Source organism: Peromyscus leucopus, chromosome 22 (assembly GCF_004664715.2).
Source record: "Peromyscus leucopus breed LL Stock chromosome 22, UCI_PerLeu_2.1, whole genome shotgun sequence".
In the NCBI taxonomy this organism is placed as follows: Eukaryota; Metazoa; Chordata; class Mammalia; order Rodentia; family Cricetidae; genus Peromyscus; species Peromyscus leucopus.
The window spans coordinates 33,187,205-33,210,753 of NC_051081.1; the positions used below are offsets into that span (position 1 = coordinate 33,187,205).

Genomic DNA, 23,549 nt, shown 5'->3' on the forward strand with positions numbered 1-23,549 from the left:
TGGCCTGTAACATTGTCTCTTTCTTTTAAACTTGAACTAACTCCTCTTCCAACGTAGCTGCCATTTTTCTCTGTCTGCAACATTTAAACTTTAGAAGTTGGGAGCCATTGGGTGAGAGGACCTCAAATCCATTCCCATCACCCAAGAAATTCTCTTCTCTCCTCCCTGGAGTTGAATAGAAGGACGTGTGTGGGCTTTGTTCATGTCGTGGCACCTACCTGGAATGTCTTTCTCTACTCCTACTTTCTTCACTTTTACTTTTTCCTAATTAATGAATCCAGTTCCTTATAGAGCTGCAAATGTACTCAGCACTTGGCCTCGAAGTGAAAATTCATTATACATCCAGGACCTGACACAACCCTGAACACACACTCCACTGTGGAATTCAGTAAGGTTGCTCGTGTAAATTCCCTAGACTCAATTGCTTTTTATTTCTCATTCCATGCAATGGCTAATTTCAGTGGTCAACTTGATTGGCTTACAAGACGCCGAGGGCATTAGTGAGACATGCCTTTTGGTATGTTTGTGAACGTATTTCCAGTGACTTTTACCTGAGGAGAGAAGAAAGACTACCTCGAATGTGGGCAGCATCATCCAAGGGTTAGGGTTCTGGACTGAATAAAATGGGGGAAAAAGGAGAACACAGCTGAGGGCCAGCAGTCACCTCTCTCTGCTTTCTGGTCTGCACAGATGTCAACTGTCATGCCTTCCCTCCCATGACGGACAGGATGCCCATAAACAGTCAGTCCTTCAAGTTTCTTTCTGTGAGGTATTTGGTCAAAGTAATAACAGAAGTAGCTGATGTGTTGCTTGCCTGTCTTCACACCAGGCACCCCTTGAGGGTAGACTCCTCTTCGTATTCCTTTTGTCCTGCTCCTGTTCTTCCCACATTGGATGACCACGCCCACATTCCTTAATGTCACCTTTTCACATAAGCCTAGCCTGTGCTCTAAGTTGTTCTATTGTGATAAGTATTTAAAAGCTCTCTGTTGAAGGGAGATTGGGAGGATGGGATTAGAAGACACCCCCCCCATCCCTTAGAAGCAAGTGTGTTGTGTGTTTAAATACAAGGATCTCCATGTTTAAAGGATTTTGTTGACTTTGGAATTCAATCCATTGATTTTAAAGTAGAGGTATAATCCCAATAGAACCACACTGAAGTTGCTGAAGAACAGAGTGATGATCCCAAAGCTGGCCTAGAATAAGTCATCCTAGAGCACCTTCTGAAGCTGGACTTGGGCTAATGACGTGGCTCAGTGGGTAGAGGCACCTGGTACCAACACTTATGACCTCAGTCGTGTCCCTGGAATCCACACGGTAGAAGAAGAGACTCAACTCCCAGGAACTGTCCCTCTGACCTCTATATATGTTGTGGATGTACCTGCACATACATGTAGCACGAATCCTAAAGGGTCTTATTAATAAGAACAAACCTGGAGCCAGGTACTGGGGTCAACGCTGGAAGATCAGAGAAGCAGAACCAGCCACAGCCACCTCAGCTCACCAATTCCTCAGCTGCTCCTGTTTCCTCAGACTGGAAGCTTCTCAGTCCTCATATCCGAATGGCTCTCAGCTAAACTGCTGCTAAAAGCCTAAAAGCTTAACCAGGCTAGTTCCTGGTTTTCACGCCTTATGTATCTTTCTGCTCTCTGCCATCACTTCCTGGGATTAAAGGCTCTTGTTACCACACATGGCTGTTTCCAGTGTGGCCTTGAACTCATAGAGATTCAGGCAGATCTTTGCCTCTAGAATGCTAGGCATGTGTGCCACCATTTTCTGGCCTCTATATCTAGTGGCTGTTCTGTTCTTTGACCCCAGATAAATTTATTAGGGTGTACAATATTTTGGGGAACACAATATCACCACACACACAAATAGATAAACAATAACTAAATGTAAAAAATTTTTAAAGTTAAAAAAAAAAGAAGTTGGACTTGATAACTCACATCTAATCCCAGCACTAGAAATCTGAAGCAGGAGAATTGCTCTGAGTTTGAGGGTACAAAGTGAATTCCAGGCCAGTCTTTCCTACGAGAGACACCGTTTTAAAAAAAAAAAAAAATCAAAGTCATGAGCTGATCAGGATGGGGAATGAGATGGGCACAGAATGCTGACAGAGGCATCGGTTTGACAGACTTTCCCTCACTATTCTGATGGACATGTCCTTGACAAATTGAACACTTTTATGCAAAGAGGCAGAGTGCCTGAGCCTGTCCATTTGGAAGGAATCGCTAACAAAAGCACCAGAGAACTCTTGGCTTTGGGCTCTCGGTGGATTTGGTGTCTCACTGAGGTGGGAGCAGAAACAGCATCTAATGGTTGATCGGTACCTTCTGCATTGCAGGCTCAGGGGTGGACGCTGTCTGCCCAGCATCACATTTCACTGGAGGCACAGTCTGCTGGGAACTCACGGCTGTCAGGAGAGCTATCCTACGATGACAGAATCATACTGTAGAAACCACAACGGTTAAATGTTTCGGCAGGAGGTGTCATAGTCCTGCACTCAGGGTCAAAATTACCAGCTGCTGTGAACCGTACGCCGCAGGAACAATAACATCCAGCTTGGTAGCTGTTGATATGAAAACGATTAGAGGACACTGTAGAGAGGGGCAGAGAGGAGAGTGGTTCTAAAGGCTCCCATGTGAAATAAAGCGATGGCGGGTTGAAGCCGCCAAGCACTATAATGCTGTAAGAGCCTGCAGGTACAGAGTCCAAATCCCAGAGAGAAATGGCCTGAGCATTTTCTGCACTGGTCAGGCCATCATCCCAGCATCCAGGAGCTGCAAGAATTCATCTAGCTAGATTTTTTTGCCATGAAATTTTAAAGGGGAAGAGGTAAAAATATACCCAGAGGAGAACGGCTATACCTAAACAAGAACTAAAATATAGATGTCCAAAACAATAGCAACAGGTTATCCTTCACGCTTTTTAATGCACTCTCCTGGCCATCCATCCCTGTCAGCCTTCCCTAGGCATGTATCATTGATACGATAGTGGTACCAGGAGGGAAGAGATGGAGATGACTTGTCCCAAAGTCACCTACCCAATGAGGGAGTTGGCTTTTGAGCTCAGATTTTTCCCTCAGACCACACTGCTTCTCCACGCATGAATGTCAATTCACAGCAAGACATGAACTCAGAGAGCTCAAGTCGCTGAAGAGGCTGTGACCTCCAGAAGTGCAGAAGATGCCATGGGCCCAAAGAATCACTAGCCACCGACTGTGAGTCCCTCACCCAGGACCCTGCTCCTTACAGACTGTCCTCCACATATCAGGCACAGACTCTGCCTCTGGATTTTTGGCAGAGCTTGGGCGAGAGTTCACTGGGGAATAATTCAGCCAGCTTGTCGCTCTGTCTCCACCCGCCAGGTCCACCTGTCCTTCCCTCACTGGTCTCTTGTGGAGGGAGTGGTGTAACAACACAACCTGATGCTGACCTGCGCTGCCCCCATCACCCCGTCCCTCCCAGCTGCTGCCTCACTCAGAAACAATACCCTGATTATCATTCATTATTTCTTCTTCTTAGCATTAAAGCCCTTTTAATATGGCACTGAAGACCATTGGGGAGTTTTAAATTTCATGTCAGACAAGGATTTATGGGCCAGTTCTGAAATTTTACCTCTGGGCTCAATAATTGCAATTCCCTTTTAATCGCTCTCTTAGACACCTCAGTTAAAAGACTTCAATTATTTCCACACTGAGGGCCTCTTGGGACATGGCCAGTCTGAACACTCAACTTGCGTCACCTCCACCTGGAGGACCAGCATGGAAGCTGTAGTCATGTAGGTAAAGGACACCAGGTCTGCCCCGCAGTCCTTCCAAGGAGACCTAGATACTCAGAAAGAGTTCGTCTTCTCCAGAAGTTGTGTTTAGAGAACATGCTCCCATCCACCTCCACTCTCCCAGCCTTTTAAAGGAAGCAAGAAACAGGTGGAGTAAGATGTGTGCGTCCACCATGCTTGGTTTTTGTTTTTGTTTTTGTTTTTTTAAGCTGTACAGTTCTGTGAGCGTGCAAATGCATACAGGAAATCCTTCCATGGAAAACAAGAAAGGAACAGGATGCTAGGGGCTGGCGGTGGGAAGAGAGAGGTATTTTGCTGAGCCCTAAAGAGGACTGTGATGCCTTGAGAAAAAGAGAAAGCAGGTACTGGCTGAGGGAGCTATGGGATGTTGGAAAGGGATTTCATACCAACACAAGAACCAAGGACAGAGAGAGGACACAGACGGAGCAACAGCTTGCCAGGGGTCGCCTTGCCGTGGAGGAGCAAAGAGCAAGCTGTTGCTTCGCTCCCCAAAGAGCAGCACATCAAGGTGCCTAGAAAGCAGCTCAGGAAGGATGCCGGGATGGGAGTTGCTGGTAACACCACCGCTGAGATGCCGAGATGCGTTGCATGCTTTGTATCTGGCGGCAGCAATTTGTACACCAGAAATGTGTAGATAGAGTCACTCATGACGGGGAAGGTTTCAGTGTAGGCCCCAAACATCTGCTTCTGTTGGGAGACAGTGGGCTGGGTGAGGGACAGAGATCAGGACGCAGAAAAGAGAACATCACTAAAGAGACTAAGAGGTGAAAGGGAAAAACCAAGTGTCGGAGGGATAGCCAAGAGAGAATGCCACCCTGGGTGAGGAAGTGTCCTAGGTCATCAGTCAGAGCCCTCCACAGTGACATGTGGAATCTCCTGCTCTGGCAGGCACTGCCTACTGAAAAGCCAGACTTCATGTACTGAATCAAAACAGAGATGGTCGGCCTCTCCCAAGAATGTGGGTCCTCTGGCAATGGGCTAGGCTAGGGCAGCTTCAAATGGAACGCAGTTGCCCCAGGGCACACAAAATGCGTTACTGGGGCACCGCTAACATGGCTTCGTACATTTCTTGTTACAAGATATTACATTTTGCTATTTGCCACCATACTGACAGGGGTACATGGGCACACTCATTCAAACTCCACCCTGCTCCTCATACCCCCATCTACAGCTTCCTTATTTCCCTACTAAGAGCCAGCTCTGGACACCGGAAACACCCATGCTGTACTTTTCTATTAGGGGTTGTGAGCCTGGCCTTTAACAGCTAAGCCATCTCTCCAGCCCTCCATGCCGTCCTTTCGCCAACACCACAGACATCATGGCAACCTCATCCTGGGGGGGGGGGCTCAATTATTATTGACTCCTTGGTAGTTTCTGCTTAGGTTGCTCTCCACGATGCTGCATTGCAGGCCCAGTGATGGCGGCAGCGGCGGCGACAGCTATAAACAGTGAGCACCCACACAGCCCCTTCCTCTCACAGTCTGCATCCATCTTGTAGGAAACAAGCAGAGGGAGATGGGATGCCCCAAGCTGAAGGACTGACCCAGAAGCCAGCCCCTACTGGAAAACGGCAAGTTCTGGTTTCCAAGGTCAGGTCCGGTGTCAAAGGATTCTGAATGTTCAGGGATGTCTTACTGTAAATATTCCAAGTCGTCCTGGACTCAGAGGACAGAAGGCAGAGCTGGCGCTGTGGCTGAGCATTCCTGCCCAACCCAGGCCAGCTCAGACCTTCCCCCATGTACCTCTGCTTCTAGTACAGGTTCCATGGTCTCCCATGATCTTCCATCGTCTTCCATATTCTCCCATGGAGCTTATATTAGTCTCAGGTCATGTTTTGAGTTGATCCAAAGTCAGATGAAAATTGGCAGAGTCCGTTCCAGCCCAGAAATTGGTTCCCAGGTAAAATACAGTCTCAAGGCTTCCCAGGCAGTTGTTTGCTGTGCTACAGAAAGCTCCCACTTGGCTAACACACTTGGCTAACAGACTAGATGCCTGAAGCCCAAACTCCACTAGTTGCTTCAGGCATAGCTTAAAGGTGTGGGCTCCTGTGGAAGTCTAGGAGGCCAGTGATGCCTACGTGTAGTGGCTAAGTATGACTGTCACCTTAGCAGGCTCTAAAATCAGGAAGGGACAAGTCTCTGGGCATTGCTGTGAGAGATTATTGAGCCTGAGGTTCATTGAGGTGGGAAAACCCATCCTAAATGCAGACAGACAGGGTCATTCTAAGGTTCTAAGGGCTGGGGTCTTGGACTGACATGGCTAAGCCCTACCTACCATTCTGCACCATCTGCTTCCTGCCTGTGGACACAATGGGACCAGATGCCTCATTCATTTCCCGTGACTTTTCCAACCACCATGGACCATATCCTGGACCTGTGAGCCAAAAATCATCCTTTTCTTACCTCTGTCGTTTTCCTCTCAGCAAGGAGAGGGGTAACTAATATGCTAGGTCTTTAGCCAGGACTTCCTGGTGTCCTTGTACACAGGAGCCTCCCTGTAGGTGATGGTGATACTATTCACCTGAGAGGCAGCAGCGAACACATAGGAAAACACAGAGTGCTTAGAGTGTATTAGTTCCTTTTCTGTTGCTGTGGGATTAAACCGCCATAACCAAAAGCAACCTATAGAAAGAAGGGCTTGCTTTGGGCTTATGGTTCCAGAGAGGGTGTCCATAACTCTAACAGTAGAACGGCTTTGAGGCTTCAATCAGTATTGGGGGCACAGGGGCACAATTCAAGAAATGGCACCATCTTTCCTGCCCTCTCTAATGAAACCAAGAGAAGTCCAGTGGTTATTACAAAGGTCACCACCTTCAAGAAGCATTTCCAAGACTTCCAGGCGGAATTGGGCACCTCTTGCTTCCTTCTAATGGTTGCCTGGTCCACCCCAGGAACTGTATTCCTACCATGACATCAAGGCGAGCCTTGGTCAGTGGAGATCAATTCAGTAGGCAAAGAAGTAGAAAGGGAGCTTTAGATACAGAGAACAGCACTGGACAACAAGGACAGTGGTGTAAAGCACCTTACCAAACGCAGGAAACAATGGTCAGCTCCCGTTATGTCTAAATCTCAAGATCATTCCAGACCCTGGTCGCAAAATGGCTACAGAGCGGAGGTTCTTGTAGCCCTGGGACTCAGTCTTTGAGAACCAGCTCATTATTCCACGGAGCTGGGCTACGAAGAGGATTAGACATGGTGATAGCCAAAACTCAGGCCAGCCTTTTCAGCTCTCAACCCTGCTATGACATCCCTGTCCATGATACTTAACTTCTGTTCTGGGTAGTAGACCTTGTGACATCCTCTGCACCAAGGAGCTCAAGTCCCCTTGTGTTCATCACATCCGCTGTCATCGGCCTCCCCATTCCTGGATGACCACCCCAACAAAGGTCCAGAATGGGCGCAGCTTGCTATGTCAATTCGGGTAGTACAAAGTCTGCAGGCTCTTCTTACCTCATGCCCTCAGGCCCCTCTGGCCTTCCATGACTGACCACTGACTCCCGTCCCAGATTTTGCCTGTGGGAACCACAGTTTGTAGCCGGGCCCACCTCCCATGTAAAGTTTCAGTACAGTGGTTTGACTTGGCCAGAGATTTATGACTGACACCGGAGCCTCTGAGCAAAGGCATCAGCATTTTGTTTGGCTCAGAGACTTGAATTCTTCTTCAGACCAATCAATCTGTTAGCACATCAGATGACATTTAGGCTGCCTCTCTAGGGAGCAGGCTCGGCTTCTGAGTGTTGAGAGAGCATGCAACAATACAATGCTGAGGCTGAGGGTCCTGAGGGAAAGAGCTGTGAGGTGGTGGCCCAGAATGGCTGCTTCTGCTCTGACCCCACTTAGGACTCGGGTTCAAGCTGGAGGCAGACTGGACTAATGGAGGGAAACTACAGAAATGGCACTTTGTATTTCACATGTGTGTGTGTATGTATGTGTGTGTGTGTGTGTGTGTGTACACATTTTTATTTTTGTATTAAGAAAATGTTTCCATTCATTTTACATACCAATCAAAGATCCCCCTCTTCTCTCCTCCCACCCCCACCCCAGCCTCTCTATCTCAACCCACCCCTCACTCCCCCCAAGAAGGCAAGGCCTCCCATGGGGAGGCACATCCAGTAGAGGCAAGTCCAAGCCCCTCCCCATGCCTCAAGGCTGCATGAAGTGTCCCATCATAGGTAGTGGGCTCCGAAAAACCCCCTCATGCACCAGGGATGGATTCTGATCCTACCGCCAGGGTGCCCCTTAAGCAGATCAGGCCACACAACTGTCTCGCCAGGCAGAGGGCCTAGCCCAGTCTCCTGCAGGCTCCACAGCTGTTGATCCAACGTTCATGAGTTCCCACTAGTTTGGTTTGGTCATCTCTGCAGGTTTCCCCATCATGATCTTGATGCACTTGCTCATAGAATCCCTCTTCTCTCTCTTTGACTGGACTCCTGGAACTCTGCCTGGTGTTTGGCTGTGGATCTCTGCAACTGCTTCTATCAGTCACTGGAGAAAAGTTCTGTGATGACAGAGTATTCACCAATCTGGTCACTGGGGTAAGCCAGTTCAGTTCAGGCACCCTCTCCATGATTTCTAGTAGTCCAAGTTGGGGTCATCTTTGGGGATTCCTAGGAACTTCCCTAGCATCCAGTTTCTCTCTATCCCCATCATGTCTCCCTCTATCATGTACAATCCATCCAATTAAAAAAGTGGGCTACAGAACTAAACAGAGAATTCTCAAAGGAAGAATCTCAAAAGGCCAAACGACATTTAAGGAATTGTTCAACATCCTTAGTCATCAGGGAAATGCAAGTCAAAATGACTCTGAGATACCACCTTACACCCGTCAGAATGGCCAAGATCAAAAACACTAAAGACAGCTTATGTTGGAGAGAATGTGGAGCAAGGGGAATACTCCTCCACTGTTGGTGGGAGTGCAAACTTGTACAGCCACTTTGGAAATCAGTATAGCAGTTTCTCAGAAAATTGGGAATCAATTTTCCTCAAGACACAGCTATACCACCCTTGGGCATATACCCAAGGAATGCTCAATCATACCACTAGGATACATGCTCGACTATGTTGATAGTGGCACTTCGTATTTCAATGCTGCCTTCATCCTTTTCCATGAGTCGATGTATATGAAAACAAACCACGAGAACCAGAACTGGACTAGCTTGAAAGAAAAGGTTGTATTTGAAAAGAACAAAAGGAGTTAAAACAGCAACTGAGCAACTGGCAGGGAGAGAGAGAATAAGGAACCAAATTAATGTCCCCGCTGGCCACAGCTGGGTAGCATGCCTGCAACACCTTAGAAAAGGAATTCGAAAAGCAAAAGGAAGCTCATACCTGACTCATAATCAGAGAAAATCTACCATCCACCCTGCCAGAAAGACTGCCTTTCATGTTTGTAGAGTGGGAAACCTTGATGAGTCCCACAGTGCTCTTCTAGGATTCTCCGTCCTTGCTGAGATACCAGTGCAGAACAAACCCATTCTCCTCTCAAATCCACTGCCTCAAATCCAGCTGAGTCCCACCAGGTCCTGCAGCCCCCAGCCCACCCCATGGGGGCATCAACAGAAAGTGAAGGACCTGAAGGATATGGGCTTGCTTGAAACCTGACCCCACATCCAGAGGAAGAAGGGCTTCAGGAATCTCAGGCCCAATGTTCTCAGTCTGAAATGGTCTGTCACCTGTCTCTTTTGTCTGGGTGATCCTCATCCCTTCAAATGAAGGGAAAACATGCTTCCGAGTCTATTGTGTACTTCTTTTTACAAATCAAGGCATGGGAAAACCCTTCCTAGACTGTGAGATTAGGACCCATAGTTGCTTGGGAGTCAGCTTCCATCCTGAAATGTCTGCCTTTAGTTCACCAGGAACAAATGTGGGCTGATCTACCCACTGTTGGTACAAGGCCACCGCCTCTGCTTCCAGTGTTGTCTGTGACCAGAGCTCCATATTGTCTCTCATATCAGTCACACTCAGTCCTCCCTCTGTGGTGCTCAGTCTCAGCTTATCAAAAGAAGAAATCATTTCAGAATGCTTTTGAAGGTCTCTGGATTTGAAGGACCCCCCACACACACACACACAATCTTTCCTGTTGCCCTACTCAGACCTACTTTGACAGCAATATTTGTAGTGACTTAGCCAGTCTTTCCAGAGTTTTCTTCTGTCTGTTGCATCAGCGTAATGAGTTCACCTGCATGTACAAGTTTGAACAGGTCTGGATGGATATAAGTGATGCTCAGTGAGTGTATGACTCGGGTGGGTGATGGGAGCAGAGATGAGAGGTCTAGGTACTGAGAACAAGTTGAACATTAGTGACCATGTGTATAGCCTTTCAGGGGCATAGGGTGTTTTGCTGAATGCAGAAGTGGTGTGCGCTAGTTCAGCGGGCAAATTGGTCACATGGAAACCAGTGAAGAATACTTCCAAGTTTCCCTTCCAATTGCAACTAAGAAATTCAGGCACAGAGAGGTCAGGTGGCTGGCCGGAGGTCCTGTGGCCAGTAAGAAGCAGAAATGAGATTATGAATCAGAAAAAATCTGGCTTCAAAGTTTCTGTTCTTAAGCAATACATTTTCTTTCAAGGGAGGTAGGAAATGGGAAGAGTAAGAGGGAAGAAAAATGGGAAATAAAGAAATAGGGGAAGAGAAGAAAAGAAGGGAGGAGAGGAAAGAGGGAGAAAGAAGAGGAGAGAGAAAGAAGAGGAAGAAGGGGAGAGGGAAGGAGGTGGAGAGGGAGGCATGGAGGGGAGGAGGGAGAAAAAGATAATTAAAAGAAGCTAAAGTTAAGCCAAAGTAAGAATCCCAAAGGGGCTGGCGTGTAGCTCAGTAGGGGAGCCCGGGTTTACTCCATCACATCTTCAGCATCTCTGATAAAATTAAGCTTCTTGCCAATGCTAAGTCACAGCCAGGGCCACCCGGAGGCAGAGGACATCCACCCTGCCTTGGCACCCTTTCTGTTTGTAGCCCTCTTCTGTAGAGGCTGGGGCCACCGTTAGCTGTAGGCAGCTCTTCCCTGCCGTGGGTCAGTGGGAGTCAGATCCTGACCAAACTAGAAATCTCGTCCTCAGTCCCTATCCAGTACCAAGTCCCAGTCCTCTCCTGAGCATACTTACGTGTGTGTGCGCGCGCACGAGCTGTGAATGTGTGCATGTGTACACATATTTCAGGTGCATGTATACATGTACTTATGTGTATGGAGGCCAGAGGTCGATTTCATGCATCTTAGTTGCTCTCTATTTTTTTTTTTTTTTTTTTGAGACAGTGTCTCTCAATTGCTAATTTGGCCTGGCTGCCTACCAGTGAGGTTCAGAGATACATCAGTCTCCAGTTCCCCTAGCCCTGGCACCGGGGTTACAGATGTACACCACAGCACCTTGCCTCTACCTGGGTGCTGGAGAGCCACACTCAGGTCCTCAGATAAGCGCTTGGTCAGCCAAGCTGCCTTGACTCCCTCCTCTACCTTGTAGGAGCAAGCAAATAACAAAGCTAAGGCTGCTGGCGTGAAAGACAGCACGCCACACACATGACATTGCTACAGAAAACGAGTAAGTAACGAAGGACTTCACAGTGAAATTTACACTGATTGGGCCTGTTCCTCCTCACATCCCCCCACAAAAGCTCTTTAAATACAGGCTGACTGAAGGGGGAAAATATTAAGTTGTTCTGAATAGGTTTTTTTTCCTGACTACAAAATTACCACAAAGTACATTTGAAGGAAAATTTGAGAGGGCTGTGTGTATTTCCTGCCGGGTGAGAGGAAGAGCATCAGCTGGTGTCCTTTTCTCTCATCTTGATCTAGACAAGCTCCCACTGGCTCGGCTCCTTGTTTCTAACACGTCTTCACACCTTCACACCTGAGTTGAACCCTTGTCAAAGGGAGAGTCTGAGCAAAGACACAGTAGAAGAATGTCAGTTGTGTAGCCTGAACGGTGACAGGGTCACACTTCGTAATAATAACAGCCACCGCCCCCACCACAGAGTTCTGCGTGACAAGGACATGGCTACTTGTCTGATTCGTATAACTTCTGTCACCTCCAACCCAACTCATGACTTTGTCTGTCCCAGCAAGAGGGTTCATTACCAGCTAACGGCGTGGCTGTCAGGGACAGTACAGAACGTGAAGATGATCATGTCTTAAATCTTCACTTCCCCAGCCTTGTTTTCCAGGGCTAGAAATTGAAATAAAGATCTGTGTAGACTGTTCTAACCTCAAGGAGTTTAGAAGGGCAGAATAAGATGATGTTCTTCAAACCTCTCTATGCGTCAAGCTCCAGCTCTAAGCAGAGCCTAGATTGACTTTCAGTGAATGTTAAGGGCATTGTTTGTCTTTGTACCAGTGCTGCTATTGTGACTAGTGTTGTTGTTGCAAGGTAATGATTCTATTGACTTGACCTGGGAGGTAGAGAGTACTAGTGTATCAGATGAGATTTTTCTTTTCCTCTTTGAGAACTTGAACACCCCCACGTCTTGAATGTATAATTCTCTGATTGCTTCTTATTGGTTCTTGGCAAATGCAGCTACCTGGAGCTACTTGATGAACCATTTGGTTTTATGTTCTACCCCATCTCTACATGGCCCTACTCCCCCAACCTCCATTCTTTGGTGGCTCCTCATAGAAAAGGCATCATCATCACTTGGAGAGAGACGATGGTTATCGTTAGTGAGTGAACATGAATTTTTAGATTCACTCAGCTCCACTACCACATAAATTTTGCCCAAGAATGTCACAATATTGTCAGATTTAATAGAAATACATTCACTTGTTTCTCCTCTCCTTTAGCAAATATTGGCTGAGCATCCACATTACATAAGACACAATGGTGAGGGATCCATCATCTTGCCATTAATAAGGTAGGGAAGCGGAGACACATGGATCATCCTCCCTGTGGAGTTCAATAGAAAATAAACATTCCCTCTTACCAGAATGGACAGCTGTATATTCAGAGCATATACTCCCTATTCAGCTTCTGCCCAGGTATTCATGCCAGTCTGCATTGCCCATTCCCCAATTCCTGCCTCGCTTTCACAACCCAACCTCAAGAGATACCTGTGCTGATCAGCCAATCTGGGCTATCACTTTGCCTGCCATGCAACATCTAGTACCTGGATACCATTCACTTAGCTCTGATGCTCTGTCACTCATTATAAACTTTGGTATATATATTTTTTCTATAAGCTATTCAACTGCAATATAAATACTCTCAGCAGCCCCACAATATCAAAAAACTTTGGTATGTCATACTGCACCTAAAGAATGAGTGGTTCCTCAACAACTTTTACTGTGAAGTAGGAAGCAAGTATCTTTTTCCAGGCTCCGGGAATCCGCAAAGATGAAACAGAGGTTTATCAGAAACGTGGGGGCCTTTTCCCAGTTCTTAGTCAAAGGCTGATATATCTTCTTGAAGGGATGTTCCAACATCATTTCTTAGAGTTCTGTTTGTCTTATGAAGACCCACTTGTGTTTTTCTTTATTTAGATAAATACAGGGCGGTAGTGGCACACACCTTTAAACCCGGCACTCAGGAGGCAGAGGCAGGCAGATCAATGTGAGTTCTAGGCCAGCCTGATCTACAGAGTGAGTTTCAGAACAGCCAAGGCTGTTACACAGAGAAATGCTGTCTTGAAAAACAAGAGAAAACAAAACAAGAAAAGAAAAGAAAAGAGAAATACAGTGGCTGTGAATTTGGAAATCCCAAGTGCTATTCTTGCTCTCTTTTATCTACCATCCTTGCAACCTTGAAATTGAACTGCAAGTGTTTACCTGGGCCAGTATGACTCCATTTAAGAAAGCTGTGGTCTTCTTTAAGAATAAATCCCTTGTTGAGGCCCTACTGTGTGATAAGAACTCACCTCGTTAGTTTGCCTGAGTCTTTCCCACAGATGTTCAACATAATCTCACAAGCCAGGCATTATGCCAGGTACTTGGGGTGGATGGGTTGGTTGGTTGGTTGGTTGGTTGGTTGAGATGGGGTCTTGCTACATATCCCAGGACGACCCTGAATTTGTTGTATGACCTCTATCTTAAAAATTAGGAAAGTGAAACCCATAGAAGTTAAATCATTAAGGTGGTCTAGCTAATAGCCTGTGGAGCAAAGAACTGAGTCTGGGTCCCACATCCCACATTGCAGCAGTCAAAACCATCTCAGAAAAAGCATTCCCTGTGAATGGTTTGTCTGAGGAGTTGAGAGTTCCCTCCTACAAGGCATCGTATACCCTCTTATGTTGGTATCATGCATGCCAGAACACTGCACAAACACAAAGAAAAACACATTCTGTCTTGTCAACACCATCCATGGCCCTCACGTGCCATAAAATGTCCCTCCATTCAAGGCTTCAAATAAGTTGGTGCCTTCATGCTCTTGAGTCATGGCTGCCAACCCTTCAGTCTCACCAGCAGCTTGCCCAACAGCAGATGTTGCCAGAGAGTTTCCTTTAAGTAGGGACTACCCTAGTTGAGAAATTCTTTTCATTTCTGTATCAGATCTTCTTTGTATTTCTCTATGGATTTCTTATCCCACTGCCTGTCCAGTGTCTGGTCTTAAAAAGCCATGCCAGTGATCCCTCTAGCAATGCGCAGTACATACACCCTTCTCTGTCTCTGTGATTTTAGCGATGAAAATTCAATTGACTGGGCAGACCGATCCATGGGCTATGTTGTCTCTGGTCCTCAGGACCCAGGAGCAGTACTGGATTTTATTTGTGGCTAATTCAATGTATGACCTTGAACATATCTCCATTTCTCTGCAAGAGCAAGACAGAGCCTCTTTGCGTAACTAGATCTGTGACTGGAGACAGATCACTCTTCTCCAAACTAACTCTATGGGATATTATTTGTGACTTGCAGCTTCCAGGGTTTTCATAAAATGTCGTGTCACCAGGCATCCTGTGAAATGCTAGAGATGTGTACACATCAGTCAATTAAGGCCCATCGAGAACTTGCATCTCAATGGCTGTGTTTTGCTAATGAAGAAACTTACACCCAAGAAGGTGTGGGAAAGTGTCCAAGTCCAAGCAAGCCCCAAACCAGAAGCAAACACTTCTTCCCTCAGGTTAGAAATAGACCTTGGTATTCATAAACCAACCCTCCTGGCTTTTTTTGTTTGTTTATTTGTTTGGTTGATTAAGAGGGTCTTTGATAGCCTCTAATTTATTCATCATGTTGCAATCACTAAGCAAAAGTGGGTGGTCAGGGTTTTCCTCAAAAAAAAAAAAAGTCATGCAAATTGGAGACATTTTCTCTGCTTGAGAATAAAATTGGTGGAAAAACATGCCAAATTTATACATTTTCAGAAAAGTGTCTCATTCAAAGTCATCAGGCAAATGAGAGGCAGAGGCAGGATGGGGAACTGGAGAGTTCCAGGGAGACGTGTGGAAGATAATGGATGGTGACAGGCTGTCCAGGCAATCCTTCTGGCTTCCTAAGGTCCAGGTGGACGCCCACCCTGTCAGATTGATTGATTGTAGCGCCCATCCTAGAATGTCACCAATCCCCAGCACATGGATACAGTTGCACATCTGTTTCCAGAAGGTTCTAGGTCAGAATATAACCTTCTCCCCTTTCAGCATAAATTGAGTTGCCAACAGTCAAAACATGGAAAGTGGGGCCCTAATGAGCCGGTTTTGTGACCACTGGGAGGTAATCGAAGGAGACGGAAGCTAGGAGAGAAGAGAACTCAGATCTATTTTTCGCTGGGCTTTGGGACTGTCTCTTGAACAAATTTGACCCTAGGTACGAGCTTGCCCTTTCCCAGTCCCAGCTTCCCTGGATATAAAATACATGTTTGGCAACTGCTCTGAAAGTTATTAAAGTTGTGGCAGTAAACTATGAAAGGACAGAGAATTTCAAGCAAAAGTTATTGCATCGGTAACTCAGAAACTAATCCCTAAAACTTCTGACACATTTATCCCGAGGGCGAGCGCCAATCCAGAAATGGAAATCACTATCAAGGGCCTCTGTGTACCTGGAATTAAAATCCATCATTCCTCAGAGCGCAGAGCTGAGATTTGGGCAGAATAGGAGAATACTTACACCTTTCAAGACCATCTTTCCTTAAAACCATAGTCCTTTATGCTTCAGAAGAACACGGCGAATTCTGTGTTCTCTGCTTACTTGTTTTTCTTTTCCTTAAGAACCCCTCGTTACATTTTTCCTTTCAAATATTTCTTTCTTTGACAGTTCCACATTTAAACTGAAAAGCTTCCTTTTTCTTATTCAATTGCACTGGTTTTATTTGGGATGGAAACCCTGCTGGGTACCGTAACAGAGAACAAGCTTTACAGCAGCAATAATCCCTTCTACAGCATCTATTGTGGGGAAACTTAATACACTTTTATTAAATGGCTGAAGACTTGACTCTAGCGATCTGAATTAACTACAGAAAAGCATAGAGACGGAACAAAAGTTCTCACTTCGTTCAACAGACATCCACTTCATGCCCCACAATCCCGCCTAGCAGGGACCCAAGACAGAAAATTGCCACTTGGGAGACACCTTTGAGAAGCGTCAATACTGCCTTAAGCAATACCGTTTTCACCAAAAGTGAACCAAGGCAGGGCTGGGGAAGTGTCTCAGTTGGCAAAATGCCTTCCAAAGGAGAACAAGGGCCTGGCTTTGGATAAAAGGTCAGTGTGGCATCTGTGTGCAAAGGCAGTGCTGTGAAGCAGGGACAGGCAGATCCCCAGAGCCCCCTGACCTGCCAGTCTAGCCAAAATGCCCAAGTCTAGGTTCAAAGAGGTAGAACTGTCTTACAAACTGAGGTGGAACATGATTAAGGAAGATGCCCAGTGTCAACTTCCGACCTACACACACACACCTACATGCATCCACACACACACACGTGTAAAAGAAAAAGCAAACATGGAAAAGAAGGAACAGGAAAGGCTATTAGTAAGAAAATGTAGAAATGGACCATCAGCCTCATTGCGGTAAATGGGAGTACACTTCAGAGTTTAAAAAAACACGTACTTTGACCCTGATTGTAGTAATTTAGGTAACTACAGATAGCTTTGGCCCAATTGTGACAGAGAAGAAAGCAGAAGCAATGTCCAAGTTGTTAAGAACACAATCCGTGAATGAGAACCTCATCGGTGTTTATCGCCTCCAGACAGGCATTGAGTGGGAATGTGCAGTCACAGACAGGCACATGTAGGGTAGTGCCACTGTGTACAATCACAGCTGAGGCTGTACGCCGACCTGGTGACTATGGCTGTCTCCAGGCAATGGATGCCTTGAGTTATTTGAATTTTCGGGATTGCTGGAGACTTAATTTGATTCATTTTACTATTTTTACAGTAAGCATCACTGTACAGTTTGGTGTGAGGGATTAAAATTTTTCAAACAAAAATTTAGTCCCCCCCACACACACAGACACATTCAATATCCCTTGCCTTTTATATTACCATACTTAAGCCCAACCTAGTAGTGAGAAAATATAGAATATTGTAATGATCTCGTGGCATATACCCAAGTCAAAAACTCTAATTCTTTATGCTTTAATTTATCAAATGATGTTCTTTCAGTGTGAGCAATTTATAATGTGCTAATTATACCTCAATGTAATTGTTTTTAAAGAAAGAACAAAATAATCCAGATAAGTTCTATTCCTCACAGACTATTATTTAAATATGCAATTATAAATAAATACATGCTCTCCTTCTCTCTCACTCTCTCTCTCTGTCATATATATGTACATATATATATGTATAGTGTGATATATATCTGAGTCACTGTTGAAAAGGAAATTGGATGTTCCAATAAGTGACAGGAGGCTATCCCGAGAGGTTAATAGCCTGAGCATGGTGTAAGAATGTTCCTTTAGCTAATCCTCTGCTCTCTGGCAGGGTCAGCATCTGAGATCACAGACAGATGCAGAGCTCACCATCTAACCTGCTTCCATATTCTTCTGCTTGCACTGTTTCTTGGAGTCCATGTCAATCTTAGATACCTTCTACCCCAAAGTACATGCTTCAGTGCACTTTAATTTTACAGCCATAAATAAATAGTTCTCACTAGCTTCCCTTAAGTAACTACACAGCAAACCTGGGGATGATGAGACTTTGGGCATGCCAAAACCAAGTATTGTTTCAAAGAAATAATTCTGAACAGATTGGTAAACTTTTCCTGCTGCCAGGATATCTCACGGATGAATGTCCTTCCTCTATGAGGCTAGCTACAGAACTACTTCAAAGATTTGCAATTGTCTAGAAATGCCACTGTCTACAGTAAATTTGAGAATGGGGTTTCTGAGTTCACTGGACAGGAATGAAACAGATGTTTACATGTTGAGGGTCATTGTCCTCAGTACCATTTGGGGGTCCATCTCTTAGTACCCAAGAAGAATGTGATACCTGAACTCACTGCAGAGAAGTGACCCTCTCTGCAGGTTAGGCTGGTTTCTCATCACTGTCTTCCTCTGCTTTCCTCCTCTGCCTTCCAATGCATCCAGCTGGACCGTGCTGCATGGAAGAATCGGGCGTCCAGAGAACCCATTTCGAGTGGCCCTAGAATACATCTCCAGTGGAAACCACAGCTTGTCTGCAGTGGACTTCTTTGCCCTGAAGAACTGCAGTGAAGGTATGTGAATCTATCTTTCTTTCTCTCTCTCTCCTCTACAGCCTGTCTTGAATGCTTCAATAATTGTATTTAGCTTGAATCCAAAGTCTGCAGTGATTAGGAGCTGATTCTGAGCATTATTAGCAAGTGTGCCCTAGCCCAGGCGATCAATTGTCAAAGAACTCCAGAATAAAGTTGTAGCTACTTATCTTAAAATTTTATCAAATGGGCTGGAGAGATGGCTCTGAGGTTAAGAGCACTGACTGTCCTTCCAGAGGTCCTGAAGACCTCCCCTTTGCAGGGTTTAATTCCCAGCAACCACATGGTGGCTCACAACCATCCGTAATGAGATCTGGTGCCCTCTTCTGGCCTGCAGGCATACATGCAGGCAGAACACTGTATACATAATAAATAAATAAATCTTTAAAAAAAAAAAAAAAAAAAAAAAAAAAAAAAAAAAAAAACTTTATCCAATGGAATACAGCCTTTCTTAGATAATATGCTAGCTTAACTTCTATGGTGACAAATGCTTCCCCCTACTTAATAATATTTTCTTATAAGAAATGTAAATGGACACCAAGGAAACAGAATAGTACATGAATCCCCATCTAGCAGCCTTAGCCCAACTTAGCAGTTAGCAACAGTCTGTCCTTTTGTTTTATCTACATCTCTATCCACCTCCTGCCCTCCCGATAACTTAATGGTAATCACTATTTGGCTTTTTCTGGAGGTAAAATTCAGAAGTAATTTTATTGGTTTTTGTCTGGGCTCTTGTTAACAGACAACACGGGAAATGGTTAGATGTGGAAATTTATCTTATTTTTGTGCAAGCCTAGTGGGCATGGCCCACTGTGTCATTGAATTTCTTTTGCTCAGACGCCACATTGTGACTTTACCTCAAGGTAAGCTTTTATTCTTTTTTCCTTTTTACCTTGGCGTCCAGGAAACCGAACCAAATGCAATACTCCATCGCAGTATTCAAATCTTTGTAGGCCTGTGATGAGCTTTTCTTCTCCCCCTTACAGGGTTTGAGTCTCCTAGCCTGGTTTTCAACATCCTGTTTTGTATGCGTGTTTCATTAAACATTGTTTCAAGTCTGAATGCAAAACAGACTAACACAAACTGTCAGTAGATAGGTGAGGCTGAGCTCCCCTTGGCCCCTGTCTACCGGAAGCATCTTTTACTCCTTCCCAGATGTAGAGAGTAGAGGCCAGTTTCAGGGAGGAGTCGCGTTCATTGCTGCTAGGATGCTCCTGTTCCTGCTTCTGCTCAGAGGTCCACGGAAGGGCACTCTCGAGCAGGGATGCTGTGACCTGAGCATCCTAAGAATGAAGCATGGAAAGCAGCCTGTGTGGTACTTCTAGACCTTAATTCTCAATTTATAATATTTGTGAGCATGCATGAAGGCTCTGAGGGTCATCGGCTGTGGATAAAGGCCTGGGTTGGAAGCTTGTGCTCTTAGTTGTGGGGTGGGACAGTGTCTCTCTACTCCTTCTGTTGGTTGAGGTGACTCTCCATTCCTCGATGGCCTTGCAAGGACGTTCACAAGTGAATTTTTGTGTTGGTCTTGTTTTAGTCAAAACTGAGTTCTCTGTGGGGGAAAGAAAACTCATCATGATGTGATAGACTGAACTGGTTGTAGTGGAAAAGGGTGGTTAACCTGTGCTGTGAGGTAGTGCCTGAGGAGCATGTGGTTTGGGACTGAGCCAGGAGTATGTGTGAATGTTTCCACATTCTTGAACTTAAGGATCTGTGAAGGTCTCTGGACACCATCAAGCTTCGCAGATGTTAAGGGTCTATTTCATCCAAAAGGCACCCTCAGTTGAAAGTAACCAGTTAATGAAACTGCCACACAGAAAAGACCTAAGTTTACACAAATGGCATAATCCCATTTGAAAAAAAAGAACATAGGGAAAGAAAACAGTTGCGCACAAAGGCCCAGATACCAGGCCCAGCACAGAACACTGCCAGCCTGCCTGGCTCTGCAAAAACTCTTTGCATTTTCAAATGAAGAATTTCAGCCGAGTTACACGGATGTTTCGTCCCTTGCTTTGCAAGCCCCTCTCCCCTAGAGAATGCCTCCCCTGGGGCTTGTGTTACATGGCAGTGAATCTGTTACAGAGCTTAAGCTTGTTCCTTGTCTGTTTCTCCATCCTTGCAAAACCAAAGGACCTCACCTCCTTCAGTGATTTTTTTTTCATGACTCAGAAAATTACCTCTGCAGGGTACCCTCTTCTGTCTCTTCCTGGTCAGGAAACCTGGGGAGGTCCTTACAGTCCAGCTGCCTCCCTGTCTCTAGGCCTGGAGGCTCCAAGTCCAAGGACAACATGGTCTTCATGGGGAAACAGTTGATCTGTGCACCCCTCCCCCTTTTTCTACCCAGAACGCATCAGCTACCAATGTGCGAGGAGGGTCTGCTGTGGGCATGTGAGACAATACATCAGAGAACAGTGGTGTTAGAATGTTCTGAGCGGGCCGGAGAGATGGCTCAGCCATTAAAGGCTAGGCTCACAACCAAAAATATAAGAACGTTCTAAGCACTTCCATCCCTCCTCCCATAAGGGAGCAAGTTCAGATGATGTAGACAAGTTCCCAACATAAGAAGCATCCCACGACTGCAGTCATGTGTTTAAAATTCAAGGGGATTTAGCAGGATGCTTGGGTACATACTTGAGGCCTGTGTGTTATAGACCAGTGCCTGTGTTTTCTGGGGTCATGGCTTTGGTTAGGTCATGATGGAGAGGAGGAGAAAAATAATGTCCTTGAGGTGTGGATGGAGCTGGTAACATGCTAGCCAGGGCTCTCGAGGGGTCTGCAAGTTGTCTAGTCTATTACCCAATTGTAACTTGACCCCCCCCCCATAATGAGGGACAGATAAAGTTTGAAGGAAAACACAGCTAAATAACTCTACACCTCTTCCTTGGCCCCAGTGAGCAAGAGCACTGTTTTAGCTCATCTGGAGAAAACTAACAGGAGATGCTGGGCACAGTTATCCCTGCAAAGGAGACAGCATCTATCTGTGGTGCCTTCAGGAAGACAGATGTACCTATTTCCTCTTTGAATATGGACATCTGTCACAGTGTGTGCACTTAATCGGGGCTCAATTAATGCACGCCAATGTTGACGGGGCACTTACATATGCCGTGGCTAAGTGTCCACTCCCCTTCGTGTATACTGTCCCCTACAAGCTTTACAGTAATGATAGAGAGCAGGGACATTTCTTATCTCACAAGCAGGAAAACTGAAAGTCACGGGTGTCTCAAAACCTGCCCAAATCTCTAAAACATAGAGCCAGACTGGAGCCAAAGTTGATCTGATCCCAAAGCCACTGGCTCATCCTTGACACTCTCTTGCCTTTGTAGATGATGCAGATGCCAGAGTGTGATCTGTTACTGGATGCCGTAAAATTCTCTCAACTCCTTCCTGCTCCTCTGATCCCTACACTAGATTGACCAGAACATTGATCTTACTACCGCCTTGTATTCTATCTGTGCCCACATGGGTGCTACATCGCCGACTCTTTGTTATTGTTTGTTGGTTGATTGGTTTGCTTCAAGATAGGGTTTCTCTGTGTTGCTTTGACTGTCCTGGAAAACCAGACTGGCCTCGAACTCAGAGATTCCCCTGCCTCTGTCTCCCTAGTGCTGGGATTAAAGATGTGTGCCAACCCCATCCAGCTGGCTACGTTGCAGACTCTTGAATTTATCCTTCAGACTTCATTTTCTTAGCCATATGCCTTATTCTTCTTATATCCTTTATGTATACTGATACAGACTTTGGTATCAGTGAGGTGGTCTCCCTAAGACTACTGCCCATCGTTCTCACACTGCAAATCTCAGTATTTCTTTTCCTTGCAGTCCTTTCAATGAGGCACAGGTAATCCCTTATCTCCTCCCATGTCAGAAAATAATATGGGGATTGTGCTGTACTTCCTTGCTTGGGATACGTCATTGGAAGCTACTGAAATTCAGCTTGGAAGACTTTGATCTAAATCTAGCAGTTACTTGCCAATTAGTCATTGGGGGACCCTAACTTGAGGTTTAATACATTGTCCTTTATTTCTTTGGTGGCTCAAGGGAGCAGTTAGCACAGTGCTAAGCACATAGGAAACAACACTTAAATGCTTGTTGACAGATTGGTTAATCAATGGATTAATAAATAGTGTTCCTGTTTTATAGCTTCAGGCTAGTGCAGGGAACCTACTTCCAAAAGAAGGTAGCTGTGAGTAGAAATTGCTTGGAATCGGGTGTTCCCCGGAAAAGCTCGTGAAAGAGCAGTTTATACATTCAGTATGGCGGAGGGGGACATCAACCTCCAGAGACACCCAGATATGGGCTCCCTTATTCCACTCACAAAAAGCCTTTCATTGGTGGACAACCCAGAGAAGGTCACTCCCCCACAGACCTCCTGACTTCAGAGAGACCCCTACGTAAACCACACAGCACAGAGTAAGCAGGACCAGATCCTGAAAATGGAGTGGAACACCATCCACACGGCTCTGAGCAGCTCACAAAATACACATCACCATAAACACTCATTTAGTACTTCCTAACGCCAGGCCCTGCTCTGTGCATGTGTTTCTATTAGTTTCCTTCATCCTCGCTCCAGTGCTGAATGCTGTGTACCATTATTATTACATCTGTTAGTTGGATGGGGAAATTGAGGCCCAGCGAATTAAGTCATTACCCCAGAGTCACAGCTGATAATTGCATTGGAAGCCATCTGGCTCTTAGCTGCTTCCTAAGGAAGGTCACCACTGGAAGGGTGACAGAAGACATCTAGACAGCCTCTTTCACTGTATGAAAGTGTAATGAAGAAAAACCCAGAGCTTTTCCTTGGAATGTGATATATTACATTACCGACCAGGCTAATGTACTTTACCCTTCCATCTCCTTTGATCTCGGTGTTTCTAAGAAATCAATTCAGCATTTCCCTCACCCTTCCTAGATTGTCAAGGGCCTTTGAGGTGCACCCCTGCCTTACTGGTCAAAATGAAAATAAAGAACTGTGAGGGCCCCACCTCTGTGAAACAAGGAGGGAGCCGTACATGACTCCAGCGGGAGCCTAAATACATCTTACTCCCAGCTCCCATAGTCCCCTTCTCGCTCATGAACCTGCGAGAAACACATCTGAGGTTTCCCAGCCCAGAGCCATGTTCAAGGTGCTCACAGATTTCTCAACCAAAAGCCATCTAGGTCCCTAACATTACTGA

The 23,549-nt window shown here is 45.7% G+C and overlaps 1 protein-coding gene across 1 annotated transcript in view; it reads left to right on the forward strand.

Annotated features, from left to right (window-relative positions):
• LOC119086452 (ALK tyrosine kinase receptor-like) overlaps window positions 1–23,549 on the forward strand; it is a 400,966-nt gene that overhangs the window by 313,769 nt on the left and 63,648 nt on the right. Inside the window, exon 5 of the mRNA XM_037198009.1 lies at window positions 18,231–18,358. Coding sequence (XP_037053904.1) covers window positions 18,231–18,358 — 128 coding nt within the window. The remainder of the gene's footprint in view (window positions 1–18,230; window positions 18,359–23,549) is intronic.